Source organism: Zosterops lateralis (assembly GCF_965231275.1).
Source record: "Zosterops lateralis genome assembly, chromosome: 3".
In the NCBI taxonomy this organism is placed as follows: Eukaryota; Metazoa; Chordata; class Aves; order Passeriformes; family Zosteropidae; genus Zosterops; species Zosterops lateralis.
In genome coordinates, this window is record NC_139764.1 from 5,085,762 (window position 1) to 5,107,684 (window position 21,923).

Here is a 21,923-nt window from a genome sequence, read left to right on the forward strand (position 1 = left end):
GCTTTTTTACTTTTGAAATTATCTTTTTTTCTAAGATTGGAGTTAATTTCTTGTAATATCAGCCAATATCAGTAATGGTTGCAACTCATAAGCAGATTTAATTCAGTGACAAAAAACATGTTTGAGGATTTACACAGGCCAAGGTCTTCTCTGTTGGCTACTGCAGGAATTGATTGAATGTGGAAAAGCAGTAAGCCTGCTCACAGATCCACATCCTTTATGGGATGAGGTGTCTGTTTTCCCACCCAATCACCAGTAGAGAGGACATACTCTAAATATGGATGTTGCCTGCTCAGAAGTCAAAATATTCTCTGCCCTCCTGCATTCCTTTTTGAGAAGTTTTCTGGGCAAGTAAGTAAAACTTCACCACCCGGTTGTCAGAGTGCCCACAGAGTGTTCTCATATGCAATTCTGGCATTGCCCAGAGACCCTGAGCAGGTCCTTCTCCACAGTGTGATGGAAATCACAAAAGAAATACAGATCTTGGATAAATATCTCACCAAAGATCCTCTTTGTACCTATCCTCTGTGAACAAACTGCATCTTTTGTATGAATATTTCAGTGACATGATTTTTTTTCCAATAAAACCTGTGTTTATGCCAGTGGAGTCATTATATTGATGTACTTAAAAATATTCAGATGTCTTCCCTTTTTTATGTGTGTCTATGCATCCACATGCACACAGATCTGTCACAAGAGGATTGACTCAGTATTCACCCTTGTTTCTTCCCTGTAGCTCATTAATATTAGTAGGAGGATGCTCTGCCTTTCCTTATTTAAAAGTACAATTAACTGTAGGATGCAGGAGACAGGGAACTGCTGGTGGAGCAGGCAGAGGCTGACAGGGAGGGAGTGAGCTGCAGTGGCTGGTCTCATTTAAAGAAGTTTCTCTCCATGTGTGATTCCCTCCATCAGAATATTTCAGCTGCTTTTATTCTAATTTCTGTGGCAGGAAGATACCATTCCCAAGATTTGTTTGGACCAGCTGAGTGTTGTCTTTGACTCATCTGTGCTGCAGGCATGGAGGATTTGGGAAAATAACACCTACCAAGGAATGGCTGCGCTTTTTAAACTCTCTTGCTTGGTCAGTGCTGCTGTGCCAGGCATGGCAGTCCCTGCTGTGCCTCTGAGAGGTGCCAGCAGGAACCAGCCCAAAGGGAATGGGACAAATGCCAAAGTGTAGCTTCAGTGTATCTGTGAAGCAAAATATGACCAGACAAGAGAAATTCAGTTGTCCTTAGATCTGCTCTGCAAAGACAGGAAGACTTAAAAATGTGGGTTGGAGGTTTCTTGGAGAGCCTCAAGCCATAACAGCAGGAGAAATTAAAATTGGTGTCTTCTCCTGATGTATGGACCAGATATTCCTCTGCAAACAACCTCGCCCTGATTTTAAAGGAGTAACTTAACAATTTCAATTCCCCATCCATTGCATTTGTAATTATCCTGTGCAGAATGTTCTGAAGCAGCTCTCCTGCAGGTTCTGCATGGTGCTCCCTTGCCTGTGCATCAGTCAGGGGAGCTCTTTTGCCCGAGAGCAGCCGTGCCGATCAATGGGAAGGAAAATGGATGCATTGGAAAAGCAACACTGCAAGTTAAACGTGGGCATTCTTAAGCTGATGGCTTCCAACAGTGTCAGTATGTGACAGGAGAGAATTGTAAACTGAGAAAGAGTTCTCCTGTGAATTCAGTGCCCCCATTATCTCCTTCTCTATCCGAAGGGCTGAGGAAATCTTTTTTGTTAGCCAAGACAGCTTGGTGCTTCAGCTTAATTTTCATTGCATAATTTTAAATACAGATCATGCCAACAGTGCTGCAATTAATGGATAGCCTAAAGACTTATTATTTCAAACTAATTGATATGTAAGAAAGTTTAAATAACATAAGTGATAAGAATTTTTTAGGAAGAACTTCTGTAAGTAACTCAGAATAATCTTTTTACTGTTATTTAGAGTAGCAGATACTTTATTATTCACTCACCATCACTAAATATAATGTCTGCCTGTATTTCTCTAATACTAAATAGATTTCCATGAGATGGGAAAAAGATGACATTTTATAGCCATTGTTCTAAAATGTGTTTATGGCAAGTTAATAATCTCATTCATTTCTGATACTTGTCTACCATCATTTGAAATAAATACTCCCTAAGTTCCATATGAATTCCTGTTATCCTCAACAAAGATGTGTACTCTACACATTTTAAAATAGGGCTTTAAAACAAGAAACACGTGTTTTTTAAGTACTCTTTTGCTTCTTCAAATAATTTGATCACTTATGAAAGGCCTTTATTTTTCTAGTGTTCATTAAACTTTTCTTCAGCTAGATTATGATCAGAATTGGCATCAGAGAATACACTGTAAAGCTGTAAGACCTCTCAAGAACTTTTTAATGCTTTTGGAAGATGTCAAGTACCGAAATAATAATTAAACACTGATAGAGCATTAAAAAGATAAGTTCTTGTAATGGAAAAAAGGTTTTGTTCTACTGCTAGTGGGTTTTTTTTCTTAAATGGGGTTTTGTATGGTGCAAAGCCTTTCCAAGAGAGAAGCTACCAATAGTGATACACATAAATGAAATCAGATTAAAAACAAAGTAGAGCTCTAGGGGGATCACATTAGGCATTTTGATGGCATGCCTCTCAGTGGAAAAAAAAGCAAAGGGCTTAGTGAAGTTCCATGAGATTCATCTCAGTTCAGGCTTGACCCTCTGGTGAACTGAACTTTGATGAACTGTATTAACTCTAGGAGGAGAGAAGCCAGGGACCAGATCCAGCTCACAGTGATGTCAGTGAAAAGCTCACGGTTCCTGTAGTAAACTTGAGGTGTGGGGGAGGCCCCAGAGGAATGGATTCTCAAGAAGTTTAAACTTGTGGTGTCCCTTATCCTCCTGTCTCTGCTGGCTTCTAAGGAATTTGTGTATCCCTTTTCCTGGCCACAGCAAGGGCTGAGCACAGAACTCAATGGCAATTTCTTTAAGAGATGTGCTCAAGGGGCTTTCAGATGCCCGGTTGCTTGGCAAGATGGAAAGTGTTCCATGGCACAGACTCACACACAGGCCCTGTGACACACATTCTGTCACAGGTCCTCACTGGACATACCCCATCACACCTGAGACAAGGGTGTGAGGCTGCTTGGGCTGCAGCATGAGCAGGGTGGCAGTTCCTCACCCAGAATAAGCATTAGCAGGGAAAAACACCCTCTCTCAGCAGTTTCCCTTCCTCATGGAGCCCAGATGCTGGACAGAAACCCAGATCAGGTTGTGCACAGAGAGAGCAAGGTCTGCAGGTGAGAAAGGCATCTGCCCTTCTCTGTGGGAAGTTGTTCTCTCTTGTCTCTTGGAGCAGGCTTGGATTCTAAGCAGCAACCTGGTCCCTTTTCTCTGACTCATTCACACTTTGCAGTTTGCTTAAATTGAAAAAGGGAGTGATTTTCAGGTGAAAACCCTGAACCACTGAAACACAACTTTTGCACTCCTCCCTTGTGAGGCAGAGTACAATTATTCCCAGATCTCTGCTGGGTCAGGAGCAAGCATTTCATGCCCTTTTGTGCCAGCAGTTCCTTCACTTTCTCTGCTCTGTTTGCATCTGTACTTGTGTGGTTGTGGATCCAAACTGTAGATCCAAACCCCATTAAATCCAATCACTGTCCTGTAGACTGGAGTGAACTTTGGGTATGTGCTTTAGCAGCCATGAGTTCAAGCTGCTCTGGGCAGCAGTGAGACAGGCTTCGTCCTGTTGATCTGACTTGATGAAATTACCTTACATGTCAATTTTTGCATTGTGGGATGCTTGCTGAACATCGCTGAAATAAAGTTTTCTTGCATGGGATATTTAAACTTGATGGGTAATTAGAGAGTTGCCTAAGTTTGCAGCAGTCAGCATTAATATGAACTTGGGAGAAAATGTTTAAATGAAAAACAACTGAACTGAACTATTAATCCCTTGAACTTAATCATGAGGATGGCTCAGTCAACCTCCTATTGCATAGTACTGCTTAATCCAGTAACAGCAGTACAGACAAAAAGAGGAGGGGTTTTTCTTTTAAAGCTCATTCTAGTATCAGGAAGTAAAAACCTTCAGGCTATTTTTAATTAGACTGAACCACTGGACAGTGTTGCTCTTACATTAAGCTCTGCAGGTCTTAATAGTTGCAGTTAAAATTCTACACTAATTTTGCTTCTCAAGTAAAAAAAAAAAAAAAAAAAAAAAACAAAAACCAACCCACCAGTGTGTTGTGTAATAAAGCATGAAATGATGAGAAGTGTGGATATATGGATGAACTCATGGTGGAAGTAGAGGGATGTGAAGATAATCATAGGATATAAACACAGAGCAGCCATAAACTTACCAGACAATCCCCAGTAGCAATGATCCATCTCCATTTGATGGCCATTAGATAATAATGAACATATACATTAGCACATAAGTTTGAACCAGGTCCCAGGTTTTTGTCATTGTTAAACCCAGCTTCAAAACTTTCCTGACACTTGGAAGTACAAAGGCCAAGATACTGAGCCATCATTTCTGGAAGATGGAAAATGAGAGATAGCAGCTCTGTTTCTCCACTGCTTCTGCCAGGTTCTGAATGGATTCTTTTTCATTAGCCTGTTATGTTAAAAAAGGATGGGTCTGTCACTAAATAGGCTCATTATGTGGGGACAGTCAATGCAAAAGTCTCTGCTAATAGTAAAGAGGAAGCCAGATTCATGTTGTTGATGAGTTAGGAAATATTTTGGAATAGCCTTTGCTGTTATAAGCGATTACAGAACTGCAACTACTTGAAAAGATTTTCAAAGAAACTTTGAAGGCTTTGATCTTTATTCAGAGTGTGCTTGCTTTCTAGTCTAAAACATTCATTTTTAACAAGATATTAGGAGAAGGACTGAGTGCTCAGTCCTTTTCCAAGCAGACTTTTCAGTGGGACTCCATCCTTCAGAGTCTCTCTGGCATGGAGAGCTACAGTCAGAGCAGGGTAAACTTCAGAGTGCAGCAGAGGCTTTATCAATATGATTATTTCTGAGCTAAGGATGGCTTGCTTCTAAACCTCCATGCAGCTCCCTGACAATTATCAGTGACATGGAAATCACAGTGAGTGTGTACCTCAAGAAAGGTGCTGTCTCAAGATGCACAGCCCTCAGTGTGTGTTTGGAGATCTTATTACTCGAAACATCCTTGAGAGTCAGGGCAGAGCAGGGTATGACAATGAAAGGTGTGATAATCACAGGGTGAGCTATTCCTTTTGCTTTGAGGAACACAGTGATGCCACTGGAGAGAGACAGAGCAAGAGATTATTTACTTCCTTTTCAATGTCATATTGGAGGAGATCTGTGTGCTCAGAGGGAATTTTCTGTGACACTGATGGGGCCTGTTAGAGATGTCCTGCCAAGAGTCAGACACAGGCAACACTGTAATTACCTATTAGCAAGCTGGGTATGAGAGACTGGAAAGTGCTTTGCTAAACTGAATCCAGAGTACAATTTAGGTGAGGCCCAAAAGCTGTGCTGTGGGTTCCACCACCTTTTTTATGGATCTGTACTTCATGAGCTCCTGAAAGTTTCTTTTCTTGTCTCTCCTCTTTCAAAAATTGCCAGAATCTCTCACTTTGCAGGGCAACACCACTTTCAGGCAAAACACAATAAATATTCAGTGGCCCTGTTGGGGACATCCTGCTCTGCTGCCTTCGTGCTGGCGGAGTCTCGTGCTCTCTGGTCCATCCGGGGTTTGGAATATTTCTGGAATATATTGTTGCTGTTGTAACCTCAAGATGTCATTTTAAATGAGTTTCCAAGGGACTGTCATGACCTTGAGATGAGAATTACAATACTGCTACTCTTGGAAGGCCTGTGCTGTTGGACAGTGAGCTGCCTGTTTACAAGGCTGCCTTGGAGGCATCATGGAAGTGAAAAAACATCATTTATTAGAAGGTAATGGCTGCACTGACTTTTTTTGGTTTTTTGTTTGTTTTGCAGTATCCAAAATATGGACAGAACTTTAAAAAAGGATCAGCTAAGAAGCTCTATTTGAGCTCTGTCACTCAAGTTATTTACCCTGGATCCACTCAAATAAACTAAGAGCAGTATCTGCTGATAGATGAGATTTCAGGGGAGTTTCTCTGGATTTATTGCATTAAAACTGAGCAGATTCTCCTTTGCTTACAGTGAAGATAGCTTACTCCAGTGATGATGAAAAAGAACAGAATCTCAGAATCTACCCTTAAAATGCCTATAGAAAGGGGGATGTTTTTTCCTATTCATTCTAGGTTGAATTCTTTTATTCATATGCATCATGAGGTGCACAGGTCATGCTTTTATGGAGTTTCTAAGAGCCTCTTGACAGCTTAAGAAAGCATTTTATCCACAAAAGCAAATTGTTACATGAAATAATCATCAGAAAGAGGAATAATTTCAAGTATGCAGCTTACAAGGCACAGAGCAGGGCTTTGCATGAGAATAAACTTTTGAAGAAACAGGAAGCAAGTGAAGAAAATCCTCCTGCAGAATTCAGTACAAACTCTTTCTTTGAATAATTTCTTTAAAGAAAATGCAAGAGATCTGAAATTGCTGCTAATAATACAATTGCCAGTAGGAAAAGATCACCAGTTTAGGCTTTTGCTGTAAGGACCCTCTCTAACCCAGAAGATTCCAGCAGAGATATATGTGTGTCTAACATGTGTATAACCTGGGCAGCACTGACGGCAATCTCACCACCCAAACATTTATTTTTATTCACTTATTGGAGCAAATGTTGGTTTATTACACAGAAGGTAGATATGAAATGTTAAAGTCCAAGCACCCAGGTCCCAGGTTTCCTCGCGGCCCCATTGGTTTAATTGAGGTTGCAGTTAATCAAGGCGGAGACACAGATTGATGGAGGCCCCAAGGTTACAGTCTAGTGCTTTGAGACAGCAGATATTAAAGGGACTCATTTATGTGGGGACTTGTTGTACCCTTGGGGAGGCAAAGCAAATCACCTTTGCTTCAATAGGAAGAGACACTGAGCTGAAATGTGGCAGATAAGGGAGGCAGTGGGAGGGGAAGTGTCTGTACAAGGGGAGATAACATGGCATGTGTAACCCACTCCGTGCCTTGGGATGCACTCCAGGTTATTGCTGGTCAAGTTTTTCAAGGAGAGTGTCTGCACTGTGCAGCCTGTTGGCATGGGAAGGCAGAGGGGCAATAGTGGAGCAAAACCAGAGCTGAGCCAGCAGCCCTGCTCTCAGGAGAACAGCGTGGAAACTTTGTGGGGCGGCGAGATCAGCCTGATGACCTTGTGTGAAAGGGTAGGGGAGCATCACCTTCAGGTAGGGAACAGAGAAGGAGTCTCGGAATTGGTGTGCTTAGTGTCTCTCATGGTCTGGAAAGTAACCATTGTTTGAAAATGCAGAGGTGTCCTTGTCTGAGGACAGGAGTCATTAACAGGAGCTTTCCAGTCAGCAGGAAGACATTTCCTGCTGTTGTTTACCTGTGCTATTCCTTGTGCCATCTCAGATACCAAGTTCCCCTAGGCTCCCCCTAATGATTCCACACTCCCACATCTTCTGAGAGAAAACCTTGTCTACCTGAATACTTTGATCTCGGGGTTGGCAATGTTGTCCTTAACCTGTATTAAGCCCAAATGTTAACTTTGTTGGTACATCACTTTATGCACTTCTTGATGTCACTGGGAGAAAAAAAGGAGCATTTAGGTGCTCTCTGCACATGCAGATTTAACTCCTTTCCCAGGGCTGGGCAAACAGCTTCCTGAGAACCTGCTGTTCCCAGCTGCTGTCTTAGGGCCATCCTGACAGAGGGCAGGGTCTCCAGCCGAGTGCTGCAGAGGAACTGTGGCCTTGAGGCATGAGGACATCTGAACAGTGCTTACTCCTTTGCCTTCCCAGCAGAAATCTGCTTAGTGGGGGAATAACATGGTCCTTAACAAGGAACTCCTACTGTTTCCAATTAAACAAAAATTGCTGCCTATAAATCACTTGATCCCTGAGCTCTGTTCCTCAATTTCACTCTCCCTGTTACTGAGCCTCCATCTGCTTTTAACAGTTCTTGCTACTCATGTGTCTTTTAATGCTGTATCCCTCCAGAATGGCTTTCTAATTAAGTAAGCTCTGAAAATGAAAAGCAGAGGAACAGCAGCCTTCTTGCTCTCTGTACCCTTAATCTGGGAGTCCTCTATGTGCTATTTTGGAAGCTAAATTGAGGTCGCTGACATTATGCATATTTGTTGTCTGATGCAGGCTTAAAAGCCCCAAATCCGCTATTTAAATTTATCTTTAGGCACATGGGTCAAATATTTGCAGGAAGAAAAATAAGTATTTGTAGCTTTAGCAGATTTAGAGAAGGAGGGGAGGAGAGAGAAAGGGGTCCCAATCCCAGCCCAGTGTTGCTGTTGCAATCTGGTTTCACTGCCCACTGAAAATATCAGTGTTGCTGGTGTTAACAAAATAAACATTTCCAATGACACATGATAAGGAAAACGGGAGCTTTGCTGAGCAGAAATTCCCTGAAGGGGTTGCAGGCCCCCTTTGGTTACAAATGGTGCAGTGACCAGTTACTGCCTCTTGTCAAAACACATTCTGCTGAAATTGCACAGAAGAAATGAATGCTGTTGAGCTTCTCATCTGTAAAACAAAAAGAACAGACACTGTCCATGTGGAATTAAATAATATCCTGCATGTGGGCAGTGCCACAGTAATTATGGATACAAATGAGTATCCCATTTCAACTGGTGAGTAAATGCAACGATCAGATACCAAGAATATTTTTAAATACCTTTTGCTGCACTGTGCCTCAAGGAGAAATAAAATAACTTCAAAATGTCTCATGTTTGAAATCTTAACTCAAAAATTGTGAAAAAAACCTTGAGAATAAAGAGTTTACTGTTGGAAATGTCAAGGATTGTTGGAGATACTGAACTATTTAGCCCTCAGAGTCTATTTTTACCTAAATTGTTGAGCCAGGATATTTGAATAATTTTCCATTCATAATTCACTGCATCATTTAGGGAAAGAAAGTAATCAGGAAATCAAAATAAGATGAATTTAAAAGGAGATATAATAGAAACACCAAACTCAAAAACCTGCCCTTAGAGAAAAATTCCCAGCAGAATGGAAAAACCTGAGACTTAAAAAAGTGACTTATTTGGAGTCATATCAAATCTTTGCAGTGGAAGGACTTCATCAAAACAAATATTCCCAAAAATAATGTTTTTGTTTCAACAAAATGGTGTTTTGGTCGGAGTTCTTTTCACCAAAATACGTAAGTGGTTGTATTTCATACATAACTTTCTCAAAACGTTTTTGACTGAAGCTTAATTCTTGAGATGCCTTTTAAGTAGTGCCCTTACATTATTTTTGAGTTGCAAATATATTTTTAAAAACCCCATGTGAGCTGGAATGAATCCCAGTGTGGTTGGAAGTGGGTTGGTTTTGCATCAGATAAGATGTTACAGCAGCAAGAGAAGGATGCTGGGAGGTCACAGGCCAAGCCTGCGGTGTCCCAGACCATGTGGAGGACAAATGGAAGCAGTTTGGAAAGCTCTTGCATTGGTGGCTCCCCAGAGGCCACCCTCAGGGTACAAGGGGAAGGAGCAGCAATGTTCACATCCCGGACTTCAAAGGTGTTGCAGGAAGGGAGACGGGCTGGACGTGTTTCCCCTTGGTTTCCTTTTCCCTCGGGCTGCTGCAGTGTAGGGAGGGGTGAGGTGGAAGCGGGGCTCTGTGGGCCAGCTGTGTCCACCTCCTGTCCCAGAGACCTCCTGGTCACTTGTGCTGGCAGCACAGCACGTCTCCCGTGTGACTGCTTTGTTTTGGGTCTTGCTGGGAGCAGGAGGTCATTAGATCACTTTGAAAGCATGCAGGAGTCTGCAGGGGCATCCTTCTCCTGCAGGAGCAGCTAAACCCACAACCTCTGCTTCTGTAATCCTTTATTGATCACAGTCACTGCTTATAGTGCTGTTCATTTGAGAGTTCTAATAGTAAAAGCTAGGTATAAATAAAAATGTAAATAGTTTCAATAATACCATCTGTTTCCTTTTCTGAGTGTGTTTCCCTTGCTTTAAGCTGAACAACCACAATCATTGTCCCCTCCCACGTTCCAAGGAAGGGCTAGTAGGCCTCTCCCTGACTGATGACCTTTTAGGAAAGTGCTTGTAGCCAAGGATGCTGAAGAGCCCTTTGGATTGGGAGGGAATATGAGCCCATGAGCTGAGCAGCTGGCTGCCCACCAAGAGCTTTTTACAGCTCACCTGTAAGGCCCTGCTCGTGTCCTGTCCCTTGGGGCTCAGGCCTGTATTGGTTGTACTCATGCAGATGGTGCTGTTTGTCCATGGTGGTTTTTGTGTAAAGCTGAGGGGAGCATCAGCTGGCATTTTTTAACTTGCACTGTTGGGTAAAAAAATAAGAGGTAGGAGATGGAAGCACACATTAAAGAGCTTCTGTGACTAACACATTCATCTCCTGTCCCCAAGGACCCCAGTGCAAACACCTAATGATGGCTCTGAATTTTAAAGTTTTAACTCACTGCCTGTCAATAAAGTACACGGGAGTGAGATCTACCTGAACAAGAAATAGTGTCCAGCTGTGGGACACTAAAGCTACATGGAGGCGACATTTGTGTTGTTTTTGTTGTGGGTTAAGGAGAGGACAGAGGATCTCTAAGAGGGTAAGTGGTGAGATAACAGAAGGAAGAAGGTTGTTACATGTTAATGAGGACAGTGGTCCAGATAATGATCTGCCCGTCTAATCATTGGTCTCATTCCCCCCGCCTTGTCTGACTCCAAAATCCTAATAGCACGTGTAGGTCACCTTGTTTAGTAGCTAGAGAGCAGAGAAATTGGGTAGGTGGACTTGTGATGGGAAGCAACCCAAGGGGACAGCAAACTGAGTGGGAAGGCCACCCTGGGGTGGAGTATGGTGAGGTGCTGGTCGAGCAAAGAGGTTTTTACTCCTACATGGCACCTTGCCTTGCCACCAGCCAGCGAAACGAGGGATTTGTGTGGCTACTGCTGCTGCTAGGAGGGCAGCTTTCCATTCATTGCCATGAACTGCAATGTCCCTGTAAAGGTACAGAATAAATAGAAGGACACTGAAGCTTTTCAAAGAAAAACAGCTGGATTTCTTTAGGCCAGATGGTTTTAAACAGGCAACCTGTTTCTTTAACCTTGTGTGGTAGCTCAGGGTCCAGGGCATGGATGGGACTTGAGGGGCTTGTCGGACACTGAGCAGGGGAAAGAACTGACAGTGCCTTTGGAGGCAAAAAGAAAACTAATTTTTACTGGTGCAGTTTTAATCAACCCTCCTTGTCTGCTGTCTGCTCCTTCTCAACTAATGTCAACCTTCTCATGATTAGATATCTATATAGACTGTCTCTGGAGACAGAGAGGTAGCTCCAGATTGATCTCATTTCTATTAAACACTCGACTTAGGGGGGATTAGCCACTGGAGGAGCTTTAGGAGAATATTAGACACAATTGTTATCTAACAACATGCTTATGGTTGTTGGGTTCAGATAATGTTTAGTTTCTGAGGGATTTCAAATATTTCTTTTGTTTTTAAACCTAATTAAGCAAATCGAGGTTCTGAAGCAAGTTGAGAGCCAGGAGACTTCTCCCTGACTTATGATGCTACACACTTTCTTCTATACCTGAGGTGCCCAAAATTCACAAATGCCATGTGTGACAGTGAGGTGGGGAAAATGCAGCAGCTCATCTCTGCCTTGGATATTACTGTGGTTTTGAGCAGTGCAGGTATTTAGCCATGAACTTGTAACCCCAAGCACGACTGCACTGTGAAGGAAGATCTTCAGCCTAGAATTTAATCTTTGGTTTTGCAGTGTGAACCTATGTGAGTGCCGTGCTGCCAACATTCCAGCCAGTGCAGATGTGATCTCTCAGGGGCTGAGGAGCTCCCTGGGCAGCAGGAGTGAAGTCCTGGGGCTGTGGTGAGCAGGGCAGAGAGGGAGGATCAGCATCATTTTTCAGCTTTCTCCACCAGCCACCCTATGGCACTGTTTGTCTGATGATGCCTGTACCTGTGGAGGTGTTTGCAAAATGGAGACAAAAGGAGGATCCCTTCACAAGATTTGTATTTAGACATAAAGCCAGAAAACAAAAGGAGTTCAGGAAAAGAAGAAGGGTGTTATGATAATGATTAACTACCACAGTGACAACCATATATTTCTAGCTGATAGAAATATATATTTTAGAGGCAGGATGTGTTTTAATGGAACCGTTTGTGCCTCAGGCTTGGTTTTTATCCTAGGTGGAAAACTGAGGCCAGGACATCAGGAAAATTGTCAGAAAGAAGGCAGGAAAAGAGCTTTAGCATGGAAGCCAAAAGGAAAAGGAACAGATCTTAGATCTTGAAGAAGAAAAGCTGCAGAATTTGTCTAATTAAGGAATGTAGAACTAGACCGGGTGAGCTAAGGACATTGATTTGCACATCAGGAGAAAGGAGAAGAGGCCTCACAAAAATAAAGTCAGAGATGCAGGATGAAAACCAGGACAGAAGCATGGGGAATGGGATTGGAAGGGCTCAGAGGGAGGGGTAGTGATAGAGTCACATGGTGTGTGTGGACAGGTCAAGGATGGTAAGACTAGGATAGGCCATAATGTTCAAATGAAAATTTGCATTGCCTATTGAGAGCTGTTGCAGTGGGGTGAAGGAGACCTGAAACTGCACAGGATAGACTCAGGCCTAGAGCTGAAGGATCAGAATTCCTAGCATCTTTATCCTGGAAATCCTGGGAAAATACATAGCTGAAAACACAATTGCCTAAGAAACTATTGCAAAACTGCTGCAGCTACAGTTAGCAGAACCTGACTCCTTCTTTTTAAGAAGGTGGGTAGATGGATGGATGGATGGATGGATGGATGGATGGATGGATGGACGGACAGATGGAGCGGGTCTGGCTTTGGAACTCACCCCCTTTTGCTTCCTGCTGTGCTTATATTGGTCATGATGAAAAAATTGGCTTTGTCTTCAGTTGAAACTTTGATGCACATCAATGTTTTTTAAATAATGGATCATGCAGATCCTAATATGGGCACTAAAAACAAAGGCTGTACTAATAAATACTGGGAAAGGACCCACTGCTTCCTGAAGACTGATAGCCAGATTTCTTTCTGCATGCCTTTTGCATCCTGTTGATGATATGACATTTTTTCCCTAATAATGTCCAAGATATTCTGCATTAATCTGATAATGTAACTTTCCATGATCTAGCCCTAAGAAATGTAATTTAACTTGGTTTCCCTCCCTCTCTGACTCCCTTTGACAACTGACTTTTTCCTAATGGTTTCTCCAACCCAAGAAATCTGGCAAAAGCTGTTTCATTGTTCTCAGAGCAACGTTTGTGGTGTGTTTGATGTGTGATTAACTACCTGAAGCTTAATGGAGGCCGTGCTCTTTCAAAGGCTTATCCGTGATCCATACTACACCTGAATGGGGTCTTGTCAAAGCCAGTGGGAGTATGGACACCAGTACGGTTAAATCCACATGTATTTGAAGGATTTTGAAGGATTTGGGTACCCATGGATGGTACCCAAAACCAGCCCTATGACTGCACGTTCCTCCAGCTTTGCAATGACTGCATGGAAGTTAATAGGCACTTTGGATGCGTGATGCTAATATCGGAAAAGAAGGGAATACGTTTTTGAATTGTGCAAAAATGCCTTGTTAATTCCCCTCCTGCCTGGTGTGGTACTTTCCCCATCCTGTAGCACTGGTCACATCAGATACACCTGAAGACAGCTTGTCTCTTTTATTGTAGTTGCAGGTGGAACTTGATCAGGAATATCAAGACAAATTCAAAAGACTGCCTTTGGAAATTCTGGAATTCGTACAGGAAGCCATGAAAGGGAAAATGAGTGAAGATGGAGACCACAGTTCTGCCCCCTCTTCCCTGGCATCTGACAGTGGAAAATCAAATCATAAACCTCCCCAAAGTGAAGAGGAATTGGAAGAAGATAATCAAGAAAAAGTGTTTGATACTACTTTTTAACTGCCCAAGAAACAATCAGTGCACCAGGGCGCACCATCCCCAACTGCCCGTCTCTGCTCTCCCAGGGTGAGCTGCCACTGGAGCGCTTCGGGAGGCAGTAGGAATCTGCATTCAAGTGCACATTTCCCCAAAGGAATATTTTATAAATAGTATTCTGCAAAGGTCTTCATTCTCATTCTTCATCTGATTATTATTCTAAAGCTTAGTGCAGTTGTAATGGGAAAATTAATATGTTAACCTCCATCTTCTCTTTATTTTTCTTCTTTCTTTTTTTGGGGCCAATTTACAATGAGTAATTTTCTGGCCACATTCACTGTTAAGAATGTTTAATGAAGACCAGTGTATTGTACAGAGACAATTGTGTGCAGATTTCCTTTTGGAGTGCTAATGCAAAGTGCTCCAAACTAATAGAGATCCTGGTGAATATTACAAAAGTACTTAATCATATTTGTTTCCTTCTTTATAACTGCACCTTGACAGCTGTACCATCCTTTTACATTTGCACTGAAACATTGGATCCTTTTTAGCTCTGCAAGCACTGGTGGCTTGCTGTCTTGATACTATGTTTATCCCATGGAGAGACATATATTTGCTGCTGAAAATTCTTGGAACTGTGGGGACGAGAGGAAAATGGAGAGAAGAATCCGTGTGGAGATTGTCGGTGTCTGTGTCCGTCTGTGTTTGTTACACCGTGTGAGTGCATATATGTTTGTATATATATAGATATATATATAGCTATATGTGCACACACATCTGTCTATATACACACACAGCATGTTGCTATTTGAAGTTGGTGTGGTTTCTTGGCCAAAGGAAATGTTTCAGGGATCTGTGAGTAAGGAGAATCTTTCCGAGAGCTAACATCTGGGTTGTACTGCTGTAGAATAATCATGGAATCATAGAATTCTTTTTGTGGTGTTAGTGTTGTAAATCAAAGTAGTTTTAGAATATAAATTTGATATATATTTTGCAGACTCAAAAGTATTGATTTTAAGTATCATATTTTAAGCTTACTGAATTTGATAGGATGATAAAATGTTTAGGACTACAGTATTTGAAATCTAACAGAATCTTCCATTATTTTTAAGACTGAGGCTCAGTTTTACTAAGGTCTAAAATTTAAAAGCAAAGTATAAAAACCTGACCACTGTTATTTAAAAATGTATATTAATCTGTTTAACTGACTTGTTAAGATAAGAACAATCAAAGTTAGTGTACTGTATGATATGGGTGAGAGAAGTAACAGCACATTCTGAGAAATTTCTATCAGATGACAGAGAGACGTTGTGAAAGTCAGGATATTTGAAGAGGTAAAGAAATGCTGTTCTCTGGATTCCCATGCTAACAGAAATCAGAATTACCAAACACCTCAGGCAGATTGGGGTTCGTATCCCAGCCAGTGCACAATCCTTCCCTCCTTGGCAGAGCTGCCTTGGGGCAAAGGAAAAACCAGCTCAGAAGCCCCACATTGGCCTCGAGACACTCGATCCTGCAAATTTGTGTTTTCATGCACTGCTGAGCTCAGGAGCTGGGAATAACATTCATATTTGCAAGATCAGGGCCTTACTTAGGATTAAACAGCAATTGGAGAAAGCAATCAGTTAATAGGGAGGCATTTTAACACATTGTAACAGTTAAGTTACCTTTACTTCCATTCCCTCAGGATTTTAGTACTTAAAGTAACTTATTTTATTTAAATTTAAGCAATAAAATACAAATCAAGCTTAAGTTTTCAGTTAAATAATGGTGTGTGTATATATAAGTTCAAATCTTGGAAAACAAACAGTATTTTGATGTTTCCTTTTTAAACTTAGAGCAGAAAAAAAGAAAAATTGCACGTTGTTTGGAGATCATATTTTGAATTAAACTGTCCTGGTTTATGATGATGAAATCAGTGCACATGAAATTCAAAAATCTGACTTTCATCTTAACACTAGGAAAGGTGACTCCTCTGCGAATCCTAGTTTTGCACTTTGAAATCAATCTTAATGACTCATTGAAAATGTAGAGTTGAGATATAATGCTGCATTTTATAAAGTTGAAATGATGTATTGTCTAAATTATTACAAGGATAAAATGATAGCAGTGTTCATACTAAAACTGAAACTATTGCATTATAGAAACCGTTGTACAGCGCAGGCTTTTTGAGAAAATCCTGGCTCCTCCGAATCTGTGACATTCCCAGGGACTTCAGGGGAGCCAGGACTTCGCCGCAGTCTTCAAAGAAACTTGGGCAAATACCAATTAACCTTTTGTTTATATTTAACAAGAAATAAATAGACTGGTTGGGTTAAATATACTATCAGCTGTAGTCATTTTACAGTACGTTTGTATTTGACCATTTCCTGTACTCACATTTTTTTATATCTGTACAGTGCCACTTTCTGCAAGTGTAAGGTAGTGTGGAATCCTGTACATCTTGCATTGTTCAAACTATTTCAGTGAAACCGGTATCATTTAATATTGATATTACTTGAACTAGAGTAAGATAATGAAAAAAGGGTCTTTATGATGTGCAAGTCTTGTGCCTTTTATGTATTTGCCTTGTTCCGTGTTGAATGTGTGGAAATGCTGTATTGTGGACTTTCTGCTGTATAGAATAGAGCTGTCTATATTAAATTAGGTCATGCACTTCAGATATCTTTACACTACTGAAAATAGCTTGGTTTTGGCAGTATAAACAGAATTTTAAAAATTCTAATGAAGGCCAGACGTTTAAGACTTAACATGTTCATAATTATGTTAATTAATGCTCATGTATTAGCTAAACATTCACTGACAGATAACTAAAGGGACATCATTGCTTGCCTTTCTTTGAAATCAGTGTTGCTCTTGTACATTGTATTAATAGTGTCTGTGATTGATTAGTCCTTGATGATTTGCTTTCAGAGTAGGATGAAATATTCCAGTTAACATGTACATATTTTTTCGGTTCCTCAATCTATGATTGTTTCAGAGGCATAATTCACATTTTTGTAAAAATTCTATGCAATTTTGTGGCATGATGTTTCTTCCACTTGTAATTTTATGTGCTTACATTACAGATCTAAAGGACAAATAAAAATTTCTTAACACAAGCCCAGTTTTCCCTGTTCATTGACTCAAGAGCCTCAGTTGACTCAGGAGACCTTAACCTGACCCCTTTGCTGATGGGAGGGGCAGTGCCAGGAGAAGGCAGGGAAATTTCCCTGCAGGCTTTTGTGTTCACACCAAGAACAAGAAATTACACATGCCTGTGCCTCCAGCCCCTGACCCTCCCAGTACAACGTGTATTTGCTGCTACTCTGAAATAATGGGAAACAAAAAGCAGTGTGCAGGGAGCCAGTGAACTGGTAAGAAAATGGGTTGGTTTACAGGAAGGCTTTTGCAAAAAAGCTGGGACATGATTTCCAGCCATACCAATAAACTGCCTCGACAAATTACAGCACCGCTATTTCTGTTCCACTGCCCCAGCTGTTTCACTAATCATCTATTCAATTATATATGTGCTGTGAAATATACCTTTGCAGGGCCTTCCACTTAGAGCATTGAAAAATAAATCTATTCCTTTGGCTTCTGACTTCCCTTCCCCTATTTAATTTACAATGTACAAAATTATCTCTGGGAGAAGAGATAAGCAGGTATATTAATCCAATGTACTGAGGGATATTGTCTTAGTTTGAAAAGACAGGAGTCTGTAAAGGAAGGCAAAAGCCTCCTGTGAAGTGGAAAAGGTAAACCCCCTCCCTCCCTCCGAATTACCACAATTCCAAAATAAAAAGAAAAAAAACAGCTCTCAGGCAAAGGTATGGGAATGGGAATAATAGTTATTTACTAGAAAAAGCTAAAATAAAAAAAAAGAACAACAAATGTAATTAGTACAAACAAAACTACTGATACAGTCAGAAAAACCTGACACCCTGAGGAGTCAGGGTGTTGGTAAAAGTCCAGTTGGATGGTGGCTGTGCCTCCTGCAGTGGCAGATGAAATGCTGCTGAAGCAGAGATCCTGTAGAAGGGTATAGTTCTCTGTGAAGGTCTGGTGATAGAGTAGATGGGCCTGGTCCTCCTCTGGGAATCCGGCAGGGAAGAAGCTGCTTCTCTGGGAATCCAGCGAAGATGGCTGCTCCTCTGGGAATCTAGTGAAGAAAAACTGGGCCGATGGCTTAGACCAAGCTTATTTTATGCAGGTAGGAATGCTTGGTTCCTCCTTCTGGGTGGAGCATCTCACAATGGGATGATGTACCTTATCAGTCATGCAGTGAGTCACTCAATGGCCCATTAGCAGGAGACATCTCCCCGGAGGGAGACATTGTTCTTGGAAGAGATAAGATAACTGCCCCCCACCTCCAACAGATGGCAAATAGAATACATTCTTATCTCACAAATCCAGGACATTATCCACCCCTTATTCTATTTCCATCTGCATCACAATGAAATCTTACACCCATTTCTCACTTAAGACTAGGTTTCCTTGTGGTACACAACGGGTTTCTCCATCTTTCTGCATTACCCACCAAGTATAACCAGGTCCTTGAGCAAAAACAATCCCACGGATGGGTTTGTCTTTGCCTGAGGTGGGATTAATCCAAACAGTTTTTCCTAAAATACCTTTCATATGTACCACAGGGACTTTATCTCCATCTACTGTGTGCACGGGTTCAGACTGGGCAGGACCAGCTCGATTGATGGACCCTCGGGTGTTGACCATCCAGGTTGCTTTTGCCAGGTTCATTTTCCAGTTTCTAAAAGTTCCACCACCAAGTGCCTTCAGGGTGGTCTTAAGGAGTCCGTTGCACCGTTCAACTTTGCCGGCAGCTGGAGCATGATAGGGAATATGATATATCCATTCGATACCATGTTCTCTGGCCCAGGTGTTGATAAGGCCGTTCTTGAAATGGGTTCCGTTGTCCGACTCTATTCTCTCAGGGGTGCCATGTCTCCACAGGACTTGCTTTTCCAGGCCTAAGATGGTGTTTCGGGCGGTGGCATGAGGCACAGGGTAGGTCTCCAGCCATCCAGTGGTGGCTTCCACCATGGTCAGCACGTAGCGCTTGCCTTGGCGTGTCTGGGGCAGTGTGATGTAGTCTATCTGCCAGGCCTCCCCATACTTGTACTTGGACCACCGTCCACCATACCATAGGGGCTTCACCCGCTTGGCCTGTTTGATGGCAGCACACGTCTCACAGTCATGGATAACCTGAGAAATGCTGTCCATGGTTAGGTCCACCCCTCGGTCTTGTGCCCACTTGTAGGTGGCATCTCTGCCCTGATGACCTGACGCATCATGGGCCCATCGAGCCAGGAACAACTCCCCCTTATGGTGCCAATCTAGGTCTATCTTTGACACCTCTATTCTTGCTGCCTGATCTACTTGCTCGTTGTTTCGGTGCTCCTCATTAGCCCGACTTTTGGGGACATGGGCATCTACATGACGGACTTTCACTGTTAGTTTCTCCACCCGAGAGGCAATGTCTTTCCATATATCAGCAGCCCAGATGGGTTTTCCTCTGCGCTGCCAGTTGGCCTTTCTCCACCTTCCCAGCCACCCCCACAGAGCATTGGCTACCATCCACGAATCGGTGTAAAGGTAGAGCCTTGGCCACTTCTCCCTTTCAGCAATGTCCAGGGCCAGCTGAACAGCCTTGAGCTCAGCAAGTTGGCTCGATCCACCTTCTCCTTCGGTAGCCTGTGCAACCTGTCGTGTGGGGCTCCATACGGCTGCTTTCCACTTTCGGTTTATCCCTACGATGCGACAAGAACCGTCAGTGAAAAGAGCGTAGCATGTTTCCTCTGCTGGTAGTTGGTTATATGGTGGCGCTTCTTCAGCCCTTGTCACTTGTTCCTGTTCCTCATCATCAGTGAGACCGAAGTTTTCACCTTCCGGCCAGTTCGTAATTATCTCCAAAATCCCAGGGCGATTCGGATTTCCAATACGGGCACGCTGGGTGATAAGGGCAATCCATTTGCTCCATGTAGCATCAGTGGCATGGTGGGTAGTGGGAACCTTTCCTTTGAACATCCAGCCCAGCACCGGGAGTCGGGGTGCCAGGAGGAGTTGTGCTTCCGTGCCAATCACCTCCGAGGCAGCTTGAACTCCTTCATAGGCAGCCAAGATTTCTTTCTCTGTTGGGGTGTAGTTGGCTTCGGACCCTCTGTAGCCTCGGCTCCAGAATCCCAAGGGTCGGCCTCGAGTCTCACCAGGCACCTTCTGCCAAAGGCTCCAGGACAAGCCATTGTTCCCGGCTGCAGAGTAGAGCACGTTCTTCACCTCTGGTCTCGTCCTGACTGGGCCAAGGGCTACCGCATGAGCAATCTCCTGCTTGATCTGGGTGAAGGCTTGCTGCTGTTCAGGGCCCCAGTGGAAATCGTTCTTCTTGCGGGTAACCAGGTAGAGAGGGCTCACAATCTGGCTATACTCGGGAATGTGCATTCTCCAAAATCCTATGGCACCCAGGAAAGCTTGTGTTTCCTTTTTGCTGGTCGGTGGAGACATCGCCGTGATCTTGTTGATGACCTCAGTGGGAATCTGGCGGCGTCCATCTTGCCATTTCACTCCAAGGAACTGGATCTCTCGGGCAGGTCCTTTGACTTTGCTCTTCTTAATGGCGAAACCGGCTTTCAGGAGAATCTGGATGATTTTTTCTCCTTTCTCAAACACCTCTGCCACTGTGCTCCCCCACACAATGATGTCATCGATGTATTGCAGGTGTTCTGGAGCCTCACCCTTTTCCAGTGCAGTCTGGATCAGTCCATGGCAGATGGTGGGGCTGTGTTTCCACCCCTGGGGCAGTCGGTTCCAGGTGTACTGCACACCTCTCCACGTGAAAGCAAACTGAGGCTTGCATTCTGCTGCCAGAGGAATGGAGAAAAACGCGTTAGCAATGTCAATAGTGGCATACCACTTTGCTGCTTTGGACTCCAGCTCGTACTGGAGTTCCAGCATGTCCGGCACGGCAGCGCTCAGCGGTGGAGTCACTTCATTCAAGCCACGGTAGTCCACAGTTAATCTCCATTCTCTGTCGGATTTGCGCACAGGCCAGATGGGGCTGTTGAAGGGTGAGTGAGTTTTGCTGACCACCCCTTGGCTCTCCAGCTCACGAATCATCCGGTGGATGGGGATCACAGCATCTCGATCTGTCCGATATTGCCGGCGGTGCACTGTCGAGGTCGCAATTGGCACACGTTGCTCTTCCACCCTCAGGAGTCCTACTGCAGACGGGTTCTCTGATAATCCAGGCAAGGTGTTCAACTGCTTAATGTTCTCTGCCTCTACAGCAGCTATTCCAAAAGCCCACCTGAGTCCCTTTGGGTCTTTGTAATAGCCGTTCCGGAGAAAGTCTATGCCTAGAATACATGGAGCGTCTGGGCCGGTCACAATAGAATGTTTCTTCCACTCCTTCCCGGTCAGGCTCACCTCGGCCTCCACCAGGGTCAGTTGCTGAGATCCCCCTGTCACACCAGCAATGGAAACAGCCTCTGCCCCCACCTGTCCCGATGGTATTAAAGTACACTGCGCACCAGTATCAACTAAAGCATCATATTTTTGTGGCTCTGATGTGCCAGGCCATCGGATCCACACTGTCCAGAAGATCCGGTTTTTCCGTGCCTCTCCCTGGCTAGAGACAGGGCACCTCTAACACTGGTTATTATTCCCTTCCTGGGCATACATACTAGAGGTTCCTTCAAGGGGATCTGACACATCATACCCGGCAGCTCGGTCATGGGAGGTCGAGGCTACCTTCACCTTGGTGGAAGTTCCTCGGTTAGAGTTTCCCTCTTTGAGCTGACGCACCCGTGCTGCCAGGACAGAAGTGGGTTTCCCATCCCACTTACCCATGTCTTCCCCATGGTCACGCAGGAAGAACCACAAATTGGCCCTTGGGGTGTACCCTCTGTCTCTAGCTGGGGAATGTTGGGCACTGAATTTGGGGCCTGTAACTCGCACAGGGGCTG

The 21,923-nt window shown here is 43.3% G+C and overlaps 1 protein-coding gene across 2 annotated transcripts in view; it reads left to right on the plus strand.

Moving 5' to 3' along the window:
* PLCB1 (phospholipase C beta 1) overlaps positions 1-16,583 on the plus strand; it is a 341,408-nt gene extending 324,825 nt beyond the window's left edge. Inside the window, exon 33 of one of the 2 annotated variants that reach the window (XM_083856221.1) lies at positions 13,759-13,872. Coding sequence is in view for 1 of the 2 variants with exons in the window: in XM_083856220.1 (XP_083712346.1) it covers positions 13,759-13,989 (231 nt within the window). In the remaining variant the exon portion in view is untranslated. Of the gene's footprint in view, positions 1-13,758 lie in introns of both variants that reach the window. The other variant, XM_083856220.1, reaches the window with a different exon arrangement.
* The last annotated feature ends 5,340 nt before the right edge of the window (positions 16,584-21,923 follow it).